The sequence below is a fragment of the Calypte anna genome, chromosome 4 (assembly GCF_003957555.1).
Source record: "Calypte anna isolate BGI_N300 chromosome 4, bCalAnn1_v1.p, whole genome shotgun sequence".
NCBI lineage: Eukaryota > Metazoa > Chordata > Aves > Apodiformes > Trochilidae > Calypte > Calypte anna.
In genome coordinates this window covers 10,323,428-10,345,195 of record NC_044247.1, presented here as the reverse complement: position 1 = coordinate 10,345,195, position 21,768 = coordinate 10,323,428, and the positions used below count along the sequence as shown (strand labels likewise).

The window sequence follows — 21,768 nt, the reverse complement described above, 5'->3', positions numbered from 1 at the left end:
CCCCAGGCACTGCTTGGGCACGATTTGCTGCCTGATGAAGTTGCTCTTGCCTCACAGAAATTTACTGGGAAGTAGCATGAAATCTTGTTATTTCCCAAGTATGGCCACTTGGATTGCTGTCCAAAACCTGCTGAAATAAAAATAAACTAATCTAAAATATCTGATTTTCATCTTCGAAAGAAGAGCTCCATGGCATGTGTATACCATGACACCCCACTAATGCCAGCTACATAAAATCCTACTGAAAATAATCTGGTTGAAAGAGACTTGGTGGCAAAAGCTTTATGCCTGGTGACTGTGTGAAGCATTAGGTTATAGCTATTTGGGATGGGTGTGTTTTTCCAGTTCCTGAACTTTAAAATGAAAAAAAAAACCTTACAGCTTTGGGGTTTTTTGTTTATTTTTGTTTAGGTATGTTTGGTTTTTTTCCAAAATTGTCTCGAGTTCATTATGTAACAGGAGGTAGAGACCTGGAGTCAAGTCCTTGCTACCCATGTGTTACTTTATTTTACACTGAAAAAATATTAGAAAAGTAATTAGGGAAAATTCTAAATCAGCTCTTTCAAGAAAAACTAAGTCATATTTCTGCACTACATTCTGCATCTGTTGTCAAATTAATACTAATTGCTAACATGGTTGGTTCTGCATTCAACGTGGAGATCACATGGAGCCTGTGTCACTGATTTCCTGAATTCTCACTGAACTCTTGTCCTTTCTTGCCAGAAACATTGCTGCTCTATTCTGTCTGTCCTAATCCCACCCAGATGTATTTTTCATTGGGAATAAGCTGTGGGATTTCAAATCACCTTCAAGCACTAATACTTTGCTTTCATTCAACAGCCAGAAGTGGGAAGTGGTTTTAGATCTCAGAAGAACATTCAATAATAAATTCATGTTCTGAAGTGATGCTGCTTTTGAAGTTGCATCTTTGGCTCTTGCATTAATTGAAGGCCATTTGTAGAGTGGTGCCTGGGCTCCCTCCTGTCATTGCTCAGCTTGTTGTGCTTCTAGTAAGGATGGCATTTCCATGGGGTTTGATTAACTGGCCATAAATTTCTCAGCTGTAAGAGACTAAGAGCAGCAATAGCTGTTTCATCATAGCATCCAGTTTCTGGATGTGGTACAAATACCATGTAGAATATGATTCTACAAAGTTCTTCAAGTGGAGGAGCCTGGCTGAAATTCTCCTGTTTGAGCTCGCAACAGTTGCTTCCGCAGGTATTGATGTATTCCCAATCATTCTGGTAAGAAAAATCAAACCTTTCCTAACAATCCCACTGGTTGCAAATTTATTCTTTAACATTGTTATAGTAATATTAATAATCTCAAAGGAAGATCAGGAAGTTCTTTCCTGGGCTGTGGTTTCTGTATAGTTCCTAAGACCACATTTTTACCTGAGTCAGCTACAGTGTTTTCTCTTGGAATGTATTTTGGGGTATAAATGGTTAATTGCTGCACAATGGGATTGCTGCAAAAGTTTGGGATCACAATGCCTGTGAGAGAAGCCGAATTGGATCCTTGGCTGAATACTTGATCTACATCTGGAACTTCAGCTAGTTTGAGTTTGAATACAAATTGTTTTCCTGCTCCCGGTATTTGTGGTGTTGATTTGCAAGCAAAGTTTCTGTGGTGCCTTCTTGAGTGAAGATAGACCTCCCTGCTGCTGCTTGCAGCTTGGAGAGGAACATGAAATTATTGTTTGCTTGGTTTCATTTCAATGTGAAAACATCTGAGGAAAGATTGGGGAAGCATTTCCCACCTCTCGAACACCTGAGCTGCCAGGAGGTTGGGTAAGGGATCTGCAGGATCCTCCAAAGCCCCCGGCCCTGGCTGGTCCAGCTGCAGAGGTTGGCAATCCAGCCTCTAACAGCAGTGCTGCTCTTGGCAGTATATTGAGCTTTTATCTGAAAAAATACCACAATGAATTTAGGGAACTGAGTTTTCACTGAAAATCTTTGAAATACGCTGGTTTTAAAGTTGTGTTTTGAGACAGCTGGGACATGGCTGAGCTCTATCATCTGATAAATAAAATACTTGTGTTTTCCAATCACAAGTAGGCAGTAGCTTGGTATCACTCACAAAGATATCTGTATTCTCAGACGACCTTCCAGCCCAATTAATTTTACAAAGTCAAGAGATTTGTGCCAACTCTAGATAAGCTTTTAGACTTTTTGGTACTTAACTGAAAGGACCTCCAAAAACTTCAGCAATTTCCCCACTATTACTGCTTAGAGACAAGTGTTTTAAACCCCCAGAAATTGCATTTAATGGGAAAGGAATATGCATGAAGGAAAAAAAAAATACCAACAGGTAATTCAAATTTCAGATGGCAGCACATACCCCATGGCTGACTTTGGTGATTATGGAGAAGTTACAGAATGTCCATGGAGAACACGAGGGCTATGAGGTTTCAATGTACTTATAATTTGAGGTTCCCTCAAACCCAAGTATATTCTAAAATGGATAACTTAAGCCCTGCAACCAGCAGGGAAATTCAGTGAGCTCTGAAGCCCAAGAGAAGGTGTCCATTAAGAGCATCTGAGCTTTCCAGGCCAGGCTGTTTGGAATCTGACTCAAGTAAATCTGAGATTTCCCACCTGGGCAATGTGGTTAGGGAATAATGCCCAGAGCTGGCTGGGTGTGTGCCAATGTCCCTTTTTTTTCCTGATTTTTAATTACTAAAGTTACCAAAGTCTTCTTGCTCTGCAGGTTGGGAGGACTCCTGATGGTAACCACCTTTGTATTCTTATGGCATCCAAATATTTACCACTTTGTTCCTATAAATGGAATTTAATTTTTGTGTAGCTCTCAGGGAGGTGATTACACGTTTCTTGTTTAGTTCCTAATTTTTCAAGCCTTTACCTCAAAGAATTGTAATCTGCAGTCCATGACAGCATTATGAAAGCATAAGCAGATAGTTTCAAAATTTGGATGACTATGGGCATCAGTCGAACTTGTCTTATCCTTGCTGAAATCTGAGTCCTGTTGCATGAATTTGTCACTGTTGATGTATGAAAACACTTTTTCAGTACATCACATAGCATCTTCTCATTTTATGTTGCAATTTTTACTACAATTGCATCAGATATGCACAGAAGAACATACGAATTATCTCTATAAAGTGATTGGGATCTTTTCAACAATAATTCAGTGACTGAAGTGCCTGCCTCGGGTGTGCTTCCATCTTCTGAAGCCTGTAGATCAAAAATGGGGTGGTCAGTCAATCAAATGTACAGGAGAAGGTCACAGTAGTGCAGAATACTAAAAGTATTACACATTACAGCCTTGACAAATCGTTCTCATGGCATAGATAGTAAAAAAGAGCAGAAAATGTCACAAAATTAATCAGCTCTCATGAGACACACTGGAGGAATGAAGGGGAAAAAAAGTAATGTAACCCTCTCAGTGCTCAAAAAATCAGGTTTTGCTGCTGTTTGGGATGCTTTGTTGCTAAATGGGGTAGAATGTTTGTAAAATCTGGTACCACATTTTAGTAGTAGTACCAGGACGATTGGCTGCAGGGATCAGAACAGATGAAACTCAACTACTGTAATACATTTCTTGGCTCTTGACTACATTTCAGCTTGGCAATGCCAAATAGATTACATTGAGTTTCAGTCTGGGCTCCAAAGCATCCTCCCAGGACCTGGGGTGAATGCTCACCCAGCTTGGACTGTGATAAAGCTCTGGGCTGGGTTTGCTGAACCCCATCCTCTGCCTGCAGTGGCCAATTACTCCCAAAATTCTTCCCTTACATTCTCTCAAACGTTTCACCTTGATGGATTCTTATGACCTATCCAAAATGGTCCAGGATATCTTTGAGCAGCCATTGAAAAGAGAACATGCACCAGAGCAAAAACTTTCCTCCAGTTTCCAATGGAGTCAGTTTGCAGACATGGAAAAAATCTGCAATAAGATTTGAGTGTTCAGACATGGCTGTAAACTCTGCTAATGGTTCAGTCATTTTAATGGTCTTATTGAAGAATTTTGTTTCCCTGTCCTTCTCAGTTACAGTGATTCATTTCAGCTACAAAGTCTTCTACTTTCTAAATGAATGTTTCAGTTAATTACTAAATTCTTGCAGACATTCTGACAGCATAATGTACATTATATGTATTTATTTTTATTTTTTTATTAAGAAAATGAGAAAGAAAGCATGTCCTGTTCAGCCTTCCAAGGCCTAATTTATTGGATGTTTCAGAATTGTTTTCACTGTTTGCAATATGGTATCTCATATTAACATTTCATACTGCCAGATGTTTCAATGTTCCTGTTTTAGCACATCATAGTTGACCCATAGCAGCTTTGAATGCAAATAACAAAGAAGCCAATATATATAATAATGCTTGACGGTTAGGCTGAAATAATATAGCAAGGCTAAGCTGGTTTTCATTTTTCCTTTTGAATGTTATTAATTGCAATGTGTTGACTGTTAATTTAATTAAATGTTTTGTTTTAATATAAGACTATTCTTCAGTTCACTGGCTCACCAATTCATTTAATTAATTGCAAACCTCAAGATTTGATTACTCATAGTTCTCCTTTAGTTAATTTACTTGTTCACAGTTTTGACAGAAAAGCTTTCAAAGTAATATGAAGGAGGGCTGCAGTCTAATTAGGGAACTGAAAAAAATAGTTGTAGCTGGAGTAAAAGGTTAGCAGATACTCAGAGTCACCTTAAAATGCTCAAAGTCCTTGTATTCACCAAAGTCCAACTTCCAAGGACTGGACATGGATAAGATGTGGAGGATTCACTGCATGCAGGTGCCTCAGTGTGGAAATACAATGTTTTGCTTTCTTTCCTCTCCGAGGTCTTATTAATCACCAAGATGGGATGGCCCTGAGAGGTGACACACTGCAGACAGCCTTGGAGTTGTGATCTTTGGGATGGAGAAACCTCTCCGGTTTTCCCACCCTCTCAAGTTCTCCAGTTACCTTGGCTTTAGGAGGAGCAATCCGCCCTCACAGTATGTCCACGAGTCCATAGGTCTGTCCCAGAGCAATGTGACATGTCACCTGGAGCTGGCCAAGTATGGTCCTGATTTAGATGGAAACTTTAATTTGGAACCTGTTTGGTGCTTGGGTGTATCTGAACCGTGGCTCGGAATTGGGGTTTCAGAGTTTTGCAGAAGGTGTGTGCTGGTTTGTGTGTCCTTGAAGGGTTATTTTCAGGGCTAAGTGTGTGTCTTGCACAGCAGAGTCCTTCAGGTTTGTCAAGGGGAGAACCCATGGTGTCCTGACAAACCTGAAGCTGCAGGATGAGGGTTACTAATGGCACTTGGTTGGGTTGCCATATGCAGCTTGCTGGTGTAGCTGAGCCTGCACCATCCCAATCTGTTACACACTTGGAATCAAGACTCAGAGAGAGGGAGCTGCCCCAGGATGTCTCCCAGGTTCCTGTGTTCCCACTGATGTGGTTCTCCATGGATCCCACCAGCTCCTCCAGGTGGCCAAGGTGGCTTCTGGGCTCCACCAGCCTCAGTTTTAACACGAAATCATTGGAAAGTGTGATGAGAGCCCTACTTTGGTGGTAGTATTGTAAAATCAAACCTGTTTGATACTAATTGGTGATTAGTTTATTTCCTGGATGTTCAGTGATTGATCACAGCTGGAAAAAGGAAGGGAAATTGAAAGTGTAAATGGAAAGAAAGAAACAAGGTTTGAAGTATATAGCCCAGCATGCTGCTCTTCCTAGCATGGTTTTTTTGTTTGGTTTTTTTTTTTTTCTTTTTAAGGTGAAAGCTGAGGGTTAGATGTATATGTTACAGCAGTTTCCAAGTACATTTTTCAAAAGAAGGTGCTCTAAGTGAGGTTCTGCTGCTGGTGATGATTCATCTGAGAGAATGGAAATTATTCTTGAGTTCTTTGTAGATCTTCAGAGAAGTAAGTTGAAGAATGGCCCTCTCTGCCACAGCTAGCTGGAGCTGAGTCAATTATAGAAAGGAGTTTTGTTAGTAGTTCAATAGGAGCTGCAGTAATGTTAGCCAGAGCAGAAGCCTTAATTGAAGATGGTGCCAGTGGGTGATTTGCTGTACTTTTTCTTCCATCATTTCAATCAGTAGCACACCCTTACTGCACACCACTTGCTTTAACCCCAGTTTTATTAGAATTAGTACACTGTTTTTAAAGTGCCTCATACAGTCAGATTCTGGGGCTTTTACTGCTCTCACAAGTCAAGTAAGAAACTATATATAGGCTGGGAAATAAGTGAATCAGAGTATAAAGACCTTGATACTGATCTCAGAGATGGGACTGGCTGTATCTGCTTCAGGTTTCTGCCTGACTGCTCAGGATCTGCAAGCTGTAGTGCTTCCTGCTTCAGGACCCCACTTGACTTGAAACTTTTATTGCTGAGGTAGAGTGACTTTGAGGTGGCAGATGGCACAGTGTAGATTTCAGATCCATCACTGGGTTTTGGCTGGTGGCCTCATGGCAGCTGTGTCTGGCTGGGGAGCTCAGAAATGCCTGACAATAATTACCTTTCATTTCTGCAGGCAGCATTTGGGGACTGTGTTTATTCTTTTCTGTTTGTTCCTTGGTACCCTTCCTGCTTTCATTATGGTTTTTTTGGTTTGTGTTGTTTTTTGTTTTGTTTTAATACAATGCCCTGGATAATTTTTTTCTCTTGTCTTTTCTCTATATTATTGAAAGTCTAAATTCACTTTCTGTTCTGTTTATCTCTGTATGAATAGTTTCTTTACTCTCTTGCATGCTTAAATTAAGACTTGCAGTATCAAGAGTTTTTTTAAATACTGACCCAGATGAAAGTATTCACTGGAGCAATGGTTCATTGATATGTTCATTGGGTACATGGAAATGATAAAATGTTATGATAAAAGCCTCCACGTTCAGCCTCTTTTTTTTTTTTTAAATTAATGTAAATTCTTTGCAAATGGATTAGAAATATGAAGTGGAAGGGGAATTGGCTGTGAGTGTGTGCAGGCTCTGAGGCTGTGCCTCAACACTTGGAAGTGGTTGGGATAAGGAGGAGTAGGGTGGGAGGGCAGGCAAAGTTCCTGGAAATCCTGCAAACTATTCCTTGCAATACTTGTGCTGGCATTTTTTATTTTTTAACTTCCTGAAAATAACATGAAACTGTCTCAAAGAGCAATACCAATTTCTTCCCTTAAAAAAGACCAGTCAAAAAAAAAAAATCCACAGAAACAAAGTGGAAAAGTGTAGAGAGTATGTAATCACCTGCAGAAAATGTGTGAACAATTTTATCCTGAAAGATGCATTCTTTGGATTAAGTGTGAGTGATGTCAACCAGAGAATCTGTAAAAGTTGATTATCAGGATTTTGTATCTGTTTGGTAAAAACCCTGTAGCATTTGCAAAAGAATTTTAAAGAATTCTAGAAAAAAATATTTTTCAATAAAAAGTGAGTGCTGTTATGGTACAGTGATCTTCTGTATGAAGTGAGGACTCAGTAAATGACCTAGGAGAGGATTGTTGATGATGTTTTTAGAAAGTTTGTATTCAGTGTATATTAACCCATGAAATCTATATTGGTTTCACTACCTATGACAAACCAGTAAAAGAAGTGCCTGATGATTGTGGGTGGTACTGGTTAGAGCTGGCATCAGGACTTCGGGAATATAGGAGTCTGGAACTGCTGGTGTGAGTGTTGGGAATCTCTTGGGTAAGGTGGAGGGGGGAGGACAGATGGGCTGGAGAGGAGAGGGCTTGTGGATCTCCATCTCTGTCATCTCCAACTTCCTGAGGTTACTCAGGGCACTCTCAGCTGAAATTGAGTGAATTGCTGTATCCATCTGTGTCCCTCCTCCATGCACTCCCAATCTATTGATTACTCAAGTCACAGGAAAATAACAAACTTTTGAGAAGCCCAGTAGAAGCAGCAGAGCTAATCTAAATGTCAAACTTATAGCAGCTTTTAAAAGTATTTTAATTTACGGATGTGTGGCAGTATAGAATGTGAAAATTATTAGTTCACTTTAATCAGAATCTAATCTCTCAGTAAACTTTGCAGAAACAGCAGATTATTTAATTCTGATTTGATGTATGATATCTTTGTGGAGTGGCACAAAATACATCACCAAAAAAAACTCCTGGCTTTTGTGGTCAGTGTAAGTCAGTGATTTTGTGGAAAGAGGGCAGTCAATTAGAGGAGAGCTGGTGTGAAGCATTTTCCTTGCTTTTTAGCAAATGACAAAAGCAAATCATACTACATTAAGAGGAAGACAATAAACCCATTTGATCCATAACCAAATGAGTAATTCCATGTTTAGAGGTCTGTCTGGTTACATGGCCTTATTCCTTATATTTTCCTGCAAGATGATAAACCTCAGCTAATGTATTTTCAGTCACATCTTGTCCAGAGTAAAAGTGATTTGATGATGTCTGCAAGAAAATCTGATCTCTTATTTACTGTTTGAGTCAAAATGATAAAAGTATAAAAGTTCACTCCTATGAAAAAGCATATTTAGAATCTAAATGACAATTTTATTTTATTGAGGGTAACACTATACTACTCTTCTACTGTTGGAAATTGATTTATTTTTAGTCACTTGAAAATCTACCACAACCTCCCCTTCATTCTGTAATGCTGTGCTGGTCTTAATGGTGTCTTAAAGGTGGGACTGAGTTTATAATTACTCATGTTGTACTGTTCTGACAGTTCCAGTGTAATATTTTCATGTTAATCTGAATCAACAGACAGCAGTATAGGACAAAATAATGTTTGGATATGTAATATATTAGTACAGGATTGACTTTTTCCGTGTTAATTGGTTTTGTGCTGTTGAAACTAAGGAGTAGTGTATCTGACTAGGGTACTTGCAAGTTTTGTAGCAGCTAAATAAGTCAACCAGAAAGAGATCAAAGTGTCAAAATGATCAAAGTGACAGGAAATGGTATTTTAAAGTATAATCAAAAGCAGTACCATTAAATAAATATCTCTTTTTGCTATACGTGTGGGAAAAAAAACCGAAACCATGAAAGAATTAAAAGAGAACCAAACCATTCTTAGAATGGTGTTCTTAAATAACTTTATTTTAAAGGCAGTGTTCAGAGCAGCATTTCAGAAGTGGTCTAAGAGTGTCTCTTGGCTTTATGTGACTTATTCTCACTGAAAGCAGTTTTTTGTTCCTATTTTTTCAGTTCTGGGTTGTATTTATTTATTTATTGTGGTTTATTTGTGTTTTCCCAGGTCTGACAGCAGCTGCCATGGCAGAGGCTATGAAGTTACAAAAAATGAAACTTATGGCAATGAACAGCCTTCATGGGAGTGGAAGTCAAAATGGAACAGAATCAGAAAATGAAGAGCTCAATTCTAATGCAGGTGAGTAACACTGGGCATGTGTGGAAACAAAGTCAGAAATGTACTTCAAGTTCTTGTGCTCTTTAATTTTGGAAGCATTGGTCTGCCCGTTTCAAATTTCCTCCAGTATTGCTCCAGTTTTCCTAATAGCCATCTTGACTTTTTTTGAAGAACATTGTTGAAGGATTATTTTTATGATGCTAGAATACAGGCATTTTAAACTCTTGCCCAAATATATTTGTAGAAACAAGAGACTTCTCTACTTGCTATAATGAAGTGAGTCAAGAGTTTTTCTGTAAATGATGGAAAGTTTCCAAAACACCAAATTGGAACTCATTATGAATTCCACAGTTCACTGGAGAAAGGTAGAGAATGCTAAATCACCAACTTTTTAGTTTTTCCTTGAATGGATATTTGCAAACCACAGCTCTGAGGGTGACTTAGGATGAATATTTGTTATGGCCTCCCTGGCTCGAATAACCTTGGCTCATGTGCTGAGTCTGGACTGCAAGGAGCATTAATACCAACTCAAACTGAGCTCCTGAGCCCACGTCCAGAAGAACAGGGTTCAGAGCTGAAGTCAGAAATGGGCTCTTGGAAGAAGGTCTCTCCTTTTATTTATTCTGGTGTCCTTTTCAGGTGACGAGAAGAGATTTTTACCTGGATAATGTGGAACCTAGAACAAGGATAGACCTGTTTTATCTCAGAATGCTGCTAGATACCTATTACAATAAGTGCAGGTTCACTAGGACTCAGTTTTTTGACACCAACAGTCCTGCAATAAACACTTACTAGTTTGGAAACTTCCCCATCCTTTGTTTTCCTGGTCTGTTCCAGAGCAGAGGTGTTTTCTGATCCCTCCTGGCGTTCAGATCTCCCATCAGCATTCATGTGTCTGGGAAGCTGAAGCCAGGCTAACACTTTGCTGGCTTGGGTGGAATGCAGTGTTACCCACAGTGTGCCAGCAAAATGGTAATTTATTAGACCAATAAAGCAGCAGCTGGGAGGTCTTAGACTCATTTTCTAAAGGAATAACTTTGAATTCATGACAAATTACGCACAAAGCGATCTTTCCAAAAGTGGCATTGCCTTTTGCTAATTTTGTGTACTCATCTGTATTGAAGAAATCTGGCTTCTAATTCATGCATTAAACCCTTCCCCAGCTTTCTATTATGTTGGATATGTATTTCTTATTCACCTCTCAGACCCCAATCAATTAGTGCATATTGAAGGCAGAAAAAAAGCACCGAGAAGTGTATTTAGTTTGTGGAACTGTTACAGTCTGCATGCAGTTCAAAAATTAATTATGAAATTTCACTGAATGCTAAGGAATATGAGTGAAGATACAATTTCTCCAGAAAAGGAAGAAAGCTGCATACAAAAAAGACGTAGGGTTAGGATTTAGGATTAGGGTTTTTAAAAGCTGCTGTACAAAGGCTTGTTAATTTGAATATTCATGGTTCGGTGTGTTACCTGATAGGGCAAAATTAATATTCATGGTTTGGTGTGTTACCTGATAGGGCAAAATTTATGTGCTTTATATGGGTAAAATCTGCAGTACATTAATATTATTATTTTAGGTACCTCATTGACAAGTTTTACGGGGGACTCTCATGCAGGTCTTTCAGCAGTGTGTCAAGAGGATGCATCTGAAATGCAAGTTCTCTGGTTTAGCAATTCAATGAGTTTTACAACTGACTCAATACCAATTTAAATGTTTGGAAAAATTCCCATTGACTTCAGCTGAAGTTATAGTGGGGGCCCAAGGATAAGGATGTGGCATCAGTTATGTAAAGTTCTTTTCTCAATTCTTCCCCCTTTTCATTGCCTGATTTAGTACAATCGCCAGGAGCAAATTTACTGGTTTGAGTGCCAGTGTTGCTTGCAGACAGAGAAATAAGTCCTTAACAAAAAGAACTGCTACTAATCATATTAAAAAATCCCCATTTTCCCTCTCTTTAGTATTTGTGATGACAGGACTGGGACACTTTTGTAATGCATGGCTTCTCTTCTTATTGGAGGATAGTTTTTTAAAGATTTACAGCAAGCAGGTACAGCAGGATGTGTGAAAAAGATAAAGAAAAATGAAAGAAATCTAAAGCAATTATCCATTTCAGGATACAAAATATTTGAGTAGTTTTCAAATACTCAGGGGACACTGAGTCCCCTCAGAGAGGGGACACTGAAAGCTCTTACATATTTTACCTTTGATACATAATGCAGAGAAAAAGCATAACAATTCTGCATGCATGAAACCTTTACCAAATGTTTGTTTTGCTTGAGACTCTTCCAGTTTAAATGACTATTAAAACCAAAGTGGGGATGCAAAATGAGGAAGAAAATTGAATTTTGAATTTTTTTTTTTTACTAAAAGAGGGAGAAAGAAAAGAAGCAAAGGAGTCAGAAGCCTCATAAGTGAGGAGAAAACCATTTTACTTCAGGAGAGAGACCTACAGTTTCTTTGATTTGAGGTTGTGTTTAATAGCTTCTGTAATGGCTGCAACATGACTCTGCATCTAGATTTCAGCATGAATAACAACCTGTTCGTGTTTCATTTAGCTCCAAATGAGAAATTCTGTCTTTTATTGTTTTAGGAAATTAGTCTGTGTACTATTGCTCCTGGAACTTTATAATTAATCACTAAAGGTTATGGCTGTGGAGAGTTTGTGGGAAATAGATGTCTGAAAGATTATAATTGTAGCTGTCAAATCAGAAATATAGTTCTACAGAGCAGAGGACCTTTTGCTTCCTTTGATTTTATTTTTTTTTCTTTTTACTGTAACAAAGACTTGAATAGCTGCAGTTTTACTTAAAAAAAAAAAAAAAAATCAAAAGCCTACAGAAGTTGTTTTACCTGAGTGTTACCCATAGGTTTCCTTTGGCAAGCATTACCCCACTCATTATTTCACATGAGGATGTGTCCCTTCCCCCTCATTCTGTCCTCTGATAGATGAATGGAATAGTCCCTTTTGCTGTTGTTTGTTTTCAATTAGAAATGCAATTTATCAGTATTAGGTCCTAAGTTTTTATTGCCAGATTTTTTGGAAGTGTGTCATTATATACAGACCATTAGTATAATAAAAAAAGATGTCTTGTCATGCTCATTTCAGTCCCCATCTGTATCTGTTGAAGCAGGTATGAAATAATTTTGGATTTGCCTAGAATACCACTTCTGGAATTTCTTTCTCTGTCTGTGTGCATCTCAGATGGTGGAAATTTTTCAAGGATTTCTGTATCAGAAGCCAGAACTCATGCTATCAATTTAAAATCTCAACTCTGACTCAGGATCACTGACTGGAGTTGCTGGGATATTCCATGTCCTCTAGGAAATGGCAGGTGTGGAGTTGAATCTTGCGAGTGTGGCTAAGGAAGTGGGGAATAATTCTGCCACTTCTTATCCTGCTTCTGATCTAACAGGTCCTACCTATCTCCTTTAGATGAAATTACAGCCATCTCAGTAGTGGTGGTATATAGGACTGGAATATTATAACTTATTTTTAAAAGTACTGCAAGAGACAATACTGAAATTGTGGGGGAGGGAGGTGGAAAGGCACCAAAAATCTCATGTAGTTTTTAATTGAAGTGATGCACTAGCTCTCTGTTCTGTAAAGAATGTTTTTATATGTTTGAGCATTAATGTCCTACTACCACTCTCTGCAGAAGAGATTTTTTTTTTTGCACCTTCCTACTCATCATATGAAGTGCTGGAGCACACTTCTCAGACAGTTGAAAATCTCATATTTAATCTGGCATTGAAGGGTCTCTGGCCCTGCAGTCCAGCTCATCTGTGCTGGCTGCTCCTTGCAGTTCAATGTCTGTCTCCATCATCTTGGAGCATCTGGGAAAGAAGGTTGAATTTAGAGAACTTCATAGTTGGGAGTAGAGGTGTCTGGAAGTGGGAAAAATGCGACCCCTCTGAAATCTCCAATTCCTAGTGGCCATAAATCTTTGATAATCCTGCTCCTCCTTTATGGCTATTCCATGTGAGTCCTTGGAGATGAGATGGTTTGGTGATGGCAATCAGTGCATGATCTAATGGTTGTCTGGAGTCCAGAGGGCTGCTGTAGCTCAGGCAAGTCATGGAAAGCCCATGCCAGGAGGGAGGTGGCCTTTCATATTCCAGAAAATGAGCAAGATCAAGAGTTTGTAGCTGGGAGGTGAGGCCAGGTGTGCTGGAGGCGTGTGCACATCTCAAAGCCCAGCCACAGAATTGATGTTGGTGTCCTATAGAAAGAAGATAAACCCAAACCTCTTTGCACAAAAGTGTTTAGAAAGATCATTTGTTACATCATCATGCCATAATAATAATAGGTGAGGTGTGTTCTGGCAATCAGCACATAATTGCCTAGGGAAACTTAGTTGAAATCGGGGTGGTTTTTTGTTCTGATGTCATGGCAGCAGGTAATTTCTACAAATATATGATAGAACTGGAATGTGAAGGTTAGAGTGCAAAGCCCAGTATTGGTGATACTACCTGAACATCCTTTGCATGTGCTCTGCCTGACAGCTGCAGAAGCAGAGAATCAGTGCAGAGCAATCCAGGACAGTACCTGGTTGTACCAAACCTCCCTGCAAAGAATAAAGCAGTTATTTCCTTCTGTTGGCTTTTGGAGTTAGCATGCATGATTTAATAAATGTGTTTTGCTTTCCCAAGAGAGGTATCAAACAGTACTAAGTGTTTCAGTGGTATTTCCTTAGGAAGTCAAAATGTTATTCTGTATATAGAGCCTTGTTTGCTTTATTTCCAGACAAGGAGCTAAGTTAGGCAGGAAAGAAAAGAAAAACACCCTGGCTTTTGGCATGTGAGGATCAGAGAGAAAGCTTCTCGTAGAAAAAGAAAAAAAAAGTGTTACCTTTTTATCCTTTTTTCCCTTCAGTACCTGCCATGCAGTTTTCTCATAAATGCAAACATCCTTCACAATCTGTTTAAAAAACCACAAATACATCACTCGGAGGAATATTTAAGGAACCATCAGGAGGGAAAAAACTCATTGGTTTAATGGAATGCTGTCAAGGAAAATCAGCATCACAAACGACACCGGGGCAGAATTGATACTTTTGCACTGACATGTTAAAAGAAAATCCCATGCATTATTTAGAAAACCCAGAAATCTGTCAGCTGTATGATTGCCGAGTTAGCAGAAGCAGGAGGATGCTGCTCAAGTTGAAAAGAAAAGCGTAGGCACGGATCCATATTGTAACCTTTCATGTTCCCCACCCACCATGAATACCCAGCTATTACACGGTCAGCATTTTTTAGTTTTTCTCTTTTAAAATTTTCAAGTGCTTGAAAAGTCAAAGGAGGTAGGTCTTTGATTCCAAGAAGCAGGATGCCGAGGCTGTTATTTTATTGTAAGAGTAAAGATGACAAGACCAGAGAACAGATTTTTTTAAGCCTGGAGTGCCGTGCAGACTCCATGAAGTAATTTTTCCTGTTGTTAATGGAAGTATTTTTGTGTTACACAAGCAGAGAGTTTACTGTTTCAAAGAAGAGAATTTTATTTAAAGAATGCAAAAAGTTCATGCCATTTTAAAATTAAAAGCAGTCCCAACTACCATTAATATTTTTAGAATTAATTGAAAAGTGTACTTTTAATTTTCTTTAATTGTCCTTTTGCCAGGAGGAGTTTGTATATATATATATATATACATATTCTTAAAATATGAATTTAATTTGTTTTGTTTTCTCTGCCATCTCATCCAAACGCTGGGCTTGTTGGACTCTGGCCCTAGCAGATATATTTAAGCATTTCATACTAAAAATTGAGACATCTGTGCTATTTATTTAGACATGTAGTTGCCTTGGTCTTGGGAAGTGTGAAGATGCTGGCTTTTCTTGCTGGAAATTGAGAGTAGCACAGAGTGGCTACGTGGATCATCTGTTTGTTGAATGCTGAAATGAAGTGAGCTGCTGGTCCACAGCCATCAAAAAGAAGTGGACTGCACACCAGGATGAGTTGGACAGATGAGAAAGAGGCTGACACTTTTGATGCAGCTTTTTTCCTCAAGCATGCAGGTGATGATGGGCTATGAGTATGGTGTGACACCTGTTCCCCAGGGATACTGGCAGGGAATGCTCCACACCTTCCCAAGATCTCCTGGAGATCAGGAAGGGGTTCAGAGCACCTGGCAGCTCCTGTTCAGCCCATCAATCTGGCATGTATGTCTCTGAGGGAGTTTGGATGCTGCAGTAGGGCTGCAAAACTGCATCTTATAATATGAAGCAGCAAAAAAATAAATTCTGAAGCTCCAGGACAAGACCTGGGTTCCTCAGGGCTGACACTCTGCACACAGGGGAGGGAGCAGCATGCTGCAGACTGTAGGAACTGAGCCTTTTCCAGGTATGGAAGGCATGGGTGGCCCTGCTGTGAGGACAAGCTCTGCACATGAGTGTTATCCTCAGGTGAGGATGTGTGAAGAAGGTTCATGCAGTGATGAAACTCAGTGGCTTTCAGGATGTGCTTCCACACCCAGGTTTGAGGTGAGGTTTCCTGAACCCACTGGCAAATGGAATTACATGGAACTCTTCTTTCTCAGTCCAAAGAGACTGAAGGAACTAAAGTGTTCACGTAATACTGAAGCTTTAAAAAGCTTTGCCCATTGCAGCTTGTCAGAAAATGTCTGCTTGCTGAATGATCCAGGGTAATGAATTCCTGCAGATAAGATAATGTAAGTGGGGCCTTCCTGGAGCCAGGAACCAGTAATTCTGGAGGAAAAGGTTGATGTGCTGTTTTCTTCTTGAAAATACATCTCCTGAAGCATTAGCCACGCAGTGATAAGCTGTTAGGTTTTGGTTGTATTTTGCTGAATTCTCTTCTTCCTAATGGTGATGGTTGCATGGCCTCTCTCCATTATCCCAAGAGCCTGGTCCCAAGGAGTGAAGCTGGGAACCAATGTGCACATCTGCCTGCTGCTTTGGCCAGCTGGGGTTTTGTGGAAATGGAGCAGCAGTAGATATTTGTTTCTCTGTTTACCCCACCAGTGGGCAGGATTTGATACCAAGAAGTCTAGGATGCTGCAGGAACCACGGATTCAGTGCAAGTGCAAAAGTGAATTTGAGTCTTATCTGCAAACTATTTTAAGGTCCTGTTTTAAATAGATTCCTCAAAAGTTGCCAATTGAGTGCATGTGAGTACTTCAGTTGCCTCTTCAAGCAGCATTCTTATTCCTTTAAATAGGAACTTAAATACTTTATAGTAAATGTGTACAATTCATGCATAATGTTGATTCAGCAGCTAATATTCACATCTTTGGATTGACTGACAGCTCTGGGAAATACAGCATAGCTCTGGCTGTAGCTTGAAAACTGATAAAGGAAATAAAACATCGGATAACTTCTGAAAATTAAATTCTCTTTAACTCTGGGGCATCTTCTTTGAGAGACATTTCTGGTTTGGATTATTTGATGCTAATCTTACACATGATGAAATTAATTGATATTTATGTAACAGGCTAACATAAACTATTTTAAGGATCAAGGAGATGTGTGCATTATCTTACACAGACATCTTTTTAGAAGAGTTCTTACTAAATGTCTAAGCTATGGTTTGCATGAAGGCTTTTTGAGAGAAAAGTTCTCAAGGGTGTACTTTAACTGGATTCATGACAATTAGATGCTGCTAAATGTGTTTGAATGGAGAATATATATACTTTGTGTTTCAACTCTTAAACATCACACAATCTCCTTCCTCAGTATATTTTGTCTGCATCTTATTGGAAGTCAACTGCTGTTCCTTTTTTTTTTTTTTCTAGAGAATAAAGCACATTTTTTTTTTCTTAAAGGCAAGAGTTCTTTACAATGATTTCTTAACTTTTGCTGGAATTAATTTAATGTGGAAAATCAAGATTCATATCTATTTAAAAAAAGCCTAACACCAAATTGAGGACCTAAGAGTATTACACAGTGTAATCATAAACAACCTGTCCAGATTCTTGCCCTATCTTCTATGAGAACTAAGTGCAGCCAAAGATAAACTAATGACAAAATGCAAATGGTATGGCTAAACTGCATTGAATTTGAGAGCTTTCACATGTCTGTCACCTTTCAGATCCTTTACAAATTTATAGTCTCGGAGTGCAGAGGTCTAAATCTTCAAAGCTTGAAAAACAGAGGTGCAGCATGAACTAATCTTCATTTTTTCCCCTATCTTCTTACAGCAGCACTAATGGAAATGTATTTTGTTTAATGACTCTGAAATCCTGTTTGTAATTAGATGTGGGAATTGGTCTTACTTTGTAACAGATGATACTGGAATAATAATATGAGAGATGCTACGCTGAGACCACTATCCTCCTAAATCTATATCATTTTTCATTTTATTGACAGGAAATGTGTTCCTCGAACAAAGAGATTGATTTTAAAGAGTAGAAAAATAGTGCGTAGTAAAAACTCCAATGAAAACATTTTAGTGTTACTTTTAAGTGTATCACAAGAGGACATTAACCTTTTAACTTGAATTTTAATTTTGGTAAACAGACTACTTGTAATAGTTGCTTTGTCACCAATACAGTCTTGGAATTAATGCACCAAAAGATAGGGAGCTTTAATTAATGACAGGGTGCATACAATTAAAAATGCACATCATATTTCAGAAGGATTATTCAAAATAATTAATTTCAACTGCTAAACTCTTCTACAGTCATAAATGAAGTCATTAGGAGTGGGCACAGGACAGGTGAGTGCAGGCTGAGCTCACCCACTCCCTTCAGAGCATTCGTCACCTTCCCTGGGTTTTGATGTCATCAATCATTTTGCCCACTGTAGATCCTAGGCAACATCTTTTTCCTTGGTTATGATTTTCCCATTTGTGCTTCCTCCCAGAAGTGTGCCAAATGCAGGATTTTCAGTATAGATTATATAGGTCGATTGAGATTAGATGCAGTACAATTTAAAGGAAAAATTATTCCAGTTTTGACATTTTAATAAGCTGGAGGACAGCCCCCCATGAGCATGAGTGGGGGGAGAAGGCATCTCTGTCTTTTTCGTCTTGATGCTTAGTGGGAAAGGGAAGGAAAATAGAAGCATGCTCCAGATCTGCCTCTCTGATATACATTTGGTATTTTATATTAAACCATTGCTGGATTAAAGTAAAATTATCCTGGGAGCATGAACCATCAACTGGTGATCTCATAAACTCTGGTAATTAGGGATGCCAGAAATGCTAAGAAGTACCCTTGTTTCATCTGTTTGCAGGTTTTCCACAGTGCTACCAAAGAACAAGGACTGTTAAGTACCATATGCCAAATAGTTTTAAAATTTTATTTTAAGGACCTTGTATATATATTCAGTTCCAACAAAATCGTGTCTGCCCATCATTCTGCACAAAGTAACATTTTTTTTAAACATGGTGGTGCATGAGCATGCCTCACCAGTGCATTTTTAGCTTCCCATTTCAGGAGGGAAGGAATCCAGTATGTAAAGAATTCCAAGATGTCAGGGAAAGCATCAGTGCTGGCTGCCTTTGTTAATATTAGTGACTCAACTTCAACCTCACATTAATGAGATTTGACCAATAAAAAGTACTCTTATATTTTAATTACATTGAAAAGTCTGGAACCTTCTTGTTAAAGCATATCTGTTAGGATGAAAACTAGTATGTTACCTTTGGTACAGGCCACATGCTGAGAGTCCTCCAAAGGGAGTCGTTGACAGAGATACAGCTGCCAGCAGCAGGAGTCTCATGAGTTACAATTTTAATCAGATTTTTTTTTTTAAAAGTCCCCTAATGTGCAGATAATTTATGCTCGAAGTAAGAAATGTTTGTGGTGTGATCAGTTTGAATATTTTCCTCACTCAAAATTGTAGCACTAATCCAGAAAGCATTTTAATAATGTGAGTTTTTAGTTAAGGATTCAGCACTAGATTTTTGCAGGATGCCCTGAACTGACATTTTTGCAGCTAAGATTCAGTAGCAGTTTTCCTTGCAACAGTTGGTGCTGTTTAGATGTCTGGCTGATTTGTGAATGTGATGAGGAAGAAGTCAGAGTGGTCTCAAGTAATTCTGCTTTTTCTTGCACCCACAAAGTAGGAGGTGTCCCTTAGTTCTGGAGCAGGGACAGTGTGGGTACAGAGGACAGAAACAGATCAGAACCTTCCTACTTGTCACAGAATACCTTGGCTGTCTTGAATAGTTATTTCCAAGTTTTGTTCTCCTTTAATATAAAGTTTTGATCCATAAGAAAATCAGGATTATGCATTTATTTCTGTGATTTTTAAAAGTAAGCAGCTGACAGTTTTGCATAATAGGTTATGCTTTCTGCTCCATATTCTGCTTTAAAAAAAGCTGGATTCCAAAGCTGTGAGTGACATTTTGGTAGAATTTTAGCAAGTACAGTCATTACCAAATTAAAAATAGATACAGGTGGGTAGTCTGTGTTTTTAGTTCCTTTTTAAAAAATTCCAATCCCTAACTGTATACAAGAACAATTTTTGAGATTGTTCTGGTTCCAATTATGACAGACCAGCAGCGTGGTCTCTGACCACGAGTGAAGTTATGTTGATCACCAGAATGTGTTAAAAATCTTTCGTTTCCTTGGCTGCAAATCCTTTTTATCAAATGAAACTCTTATTCTTATTTTCCTAAAAGCTTAATTGAATTAATAAAATCACTGAAGAGTATTAAAACCCGGTCCATTTAGTCATGGAGAAGAAAAATCTTGTTGGCATCATGTAATTGAAGCTACTTAGCTGTCCATAATCTAGAAGTGAAATGCCTGGGTTTTTTAGTACACGTTTCAAATGCCATCTTGATTTTTTAAATTCTCTTGGAAAGGGAACCAATATTTGTAAGCACTTGTATGTCTTCTAGGTTTGCCAGGTTCTGAGTTTTTGCAGAGAAGTGTTCCATGCTGGGAGGCACAATAAGCATGTACCCAGTGGTTTGAAAACCAGCAGTATCTCCTGAAACTGGGGTGAGAGAGAAGGTAGGGCTGGTGATCAGTGGTCAGGATCATAGGAAACGAGCAGCTTTAGACCTGGTTTCTTATCCATGCTCTCAATGAAGCAAGAACTCTGCCAGCATCATGTCTGATAGTTGTCCATCTTCATGGAAATTTTATAGGCTTGCTAATCATGGCCATTATCCCTAATGTTTAACCTGAGTCTTTCCTTCTTGCTTCTTGTCCTGTACCCTGTGGGTATGGAGAACAATTTATTCCCCCTCATTACTGAACATGTCTTTTATCCAGTGAAGACTATTAGCAGGTCTCCTATCTGTCTTCCCTTCCCTACATTAAACAAGCCTGCTCATTCCAATGTGCCTCATCCTGAGGATTTCTGGGACCCTACTCAGTTCTCCCAGCTGTCTGGGATAAACCTGTGACACTCTTATTCTCCTGACATTTCCTGGAAGCAGGATACTGCTGGGCTTTATTCACCTGCAGTCTACTATAGCTGCTAGATTTTTAATATTGTTAGTTGGGTTTTTTTTTTTTTTCTTTTGCAAAAATGCTACACGGGTGGTCAAACCCTATTCTGAATTTGTGAGGTTGTCTCTTCTAGCCTTTCATCTGTTCTGGTCAAATTTTCACACTGTCTCTCTCTTAAATGTTCACAAAGGTTTAGATAAAGTCTTAACAAAGAGACAGAGTTTGGGATAAATTAATTCTTCTTCAAATATACATTGATGATACAGACTCCAACGTGCTGACATCAGTCCTTGAATATGAAACATTTAATTTCAGTGGAGCTTGGCCAATTTATCTTTCCAAATTGGCTGAAGGTACCTTCTGAGGGTAAATGCAAATTGATAGTTGAAACTAAAAATCAACATTTCCTGTTCAGATCATGTGCAGTTTTTAAGCTGTACAGAGCAATCTGCAATTAGTGCTCTTTGTTGTATATCTTCTGTATTTACAGTATATTTGACAATAAAACCTTTTTTGACATTTAATCAGTGGCAGAGTTGTTCCGCTCTGATTATATATTCATGAACTTTATCACCAAGACAAGACATAAATGTTGAAATTGCTGTTAAGATCAGACATGCATTGATATTTAAAACCTAGAAAATTGGGGGTGGGGGATGTGTGTCTGTTCTACATTTATATAAGGTAAAAATGAGAGGAGGTGCTTTCTTTTTTGAAAAGTTGCTCAGGCTACTGCAAGGATGGAGACAACTGAAACTCTGGGAGCAGCACATCTCCAGGAGAGCTGTATATTGCATTTCTGACATGATGGGACACAGGGGGCTGGGTGTTCTCCTTTTTCTGTAAGAAAATTGATATTAGCTAAAAAAGTGTTAGATTGTGATTTATTCTCTCGGGAAAAAGAAACAAAAACCAAAAGGTAGTAGGAAAAAGTGTCTGACAGGTTCCTATGGATCAGTTTCCTGACTGACTGACTGTCTCTAAGATTTTGATAGAAGGGGAATTTTGGCGTTTGATCCTTGAGATGTATTCCCCTTCACTTGCCACACCTCTTGTATTTTATTGATTTTGATAAAGTAGGTATTTTTTAGATGTTAAATCTGACTTTATTTCCTTGCTCTG

General features: G+C 38.7%; 1 protein-coding gene across 1 annotated transcript in view; it reads left to right on the top strand.

Annotated features, from left to right (window-relative positions):
• DACH2 (dachshund family transcription factor 2) overlaps nucleotides 1-21,768 on the top strand; it is a 260,460-nt gene that overhangs the window by 160,635 nt on the left and 78,057 nt on the right. The window contains exon 4 of the mRNA XM_030449038.1: nucleotides 9,169-9,300. Coding sequence (XP_030304898.1) covers nucleotides 9,169-9,300 — 132 coding nt within the window. The remainder of the gene's footprint in view (nucleotides 1-9,168; nucleotides 9,301-21,768) is intronic.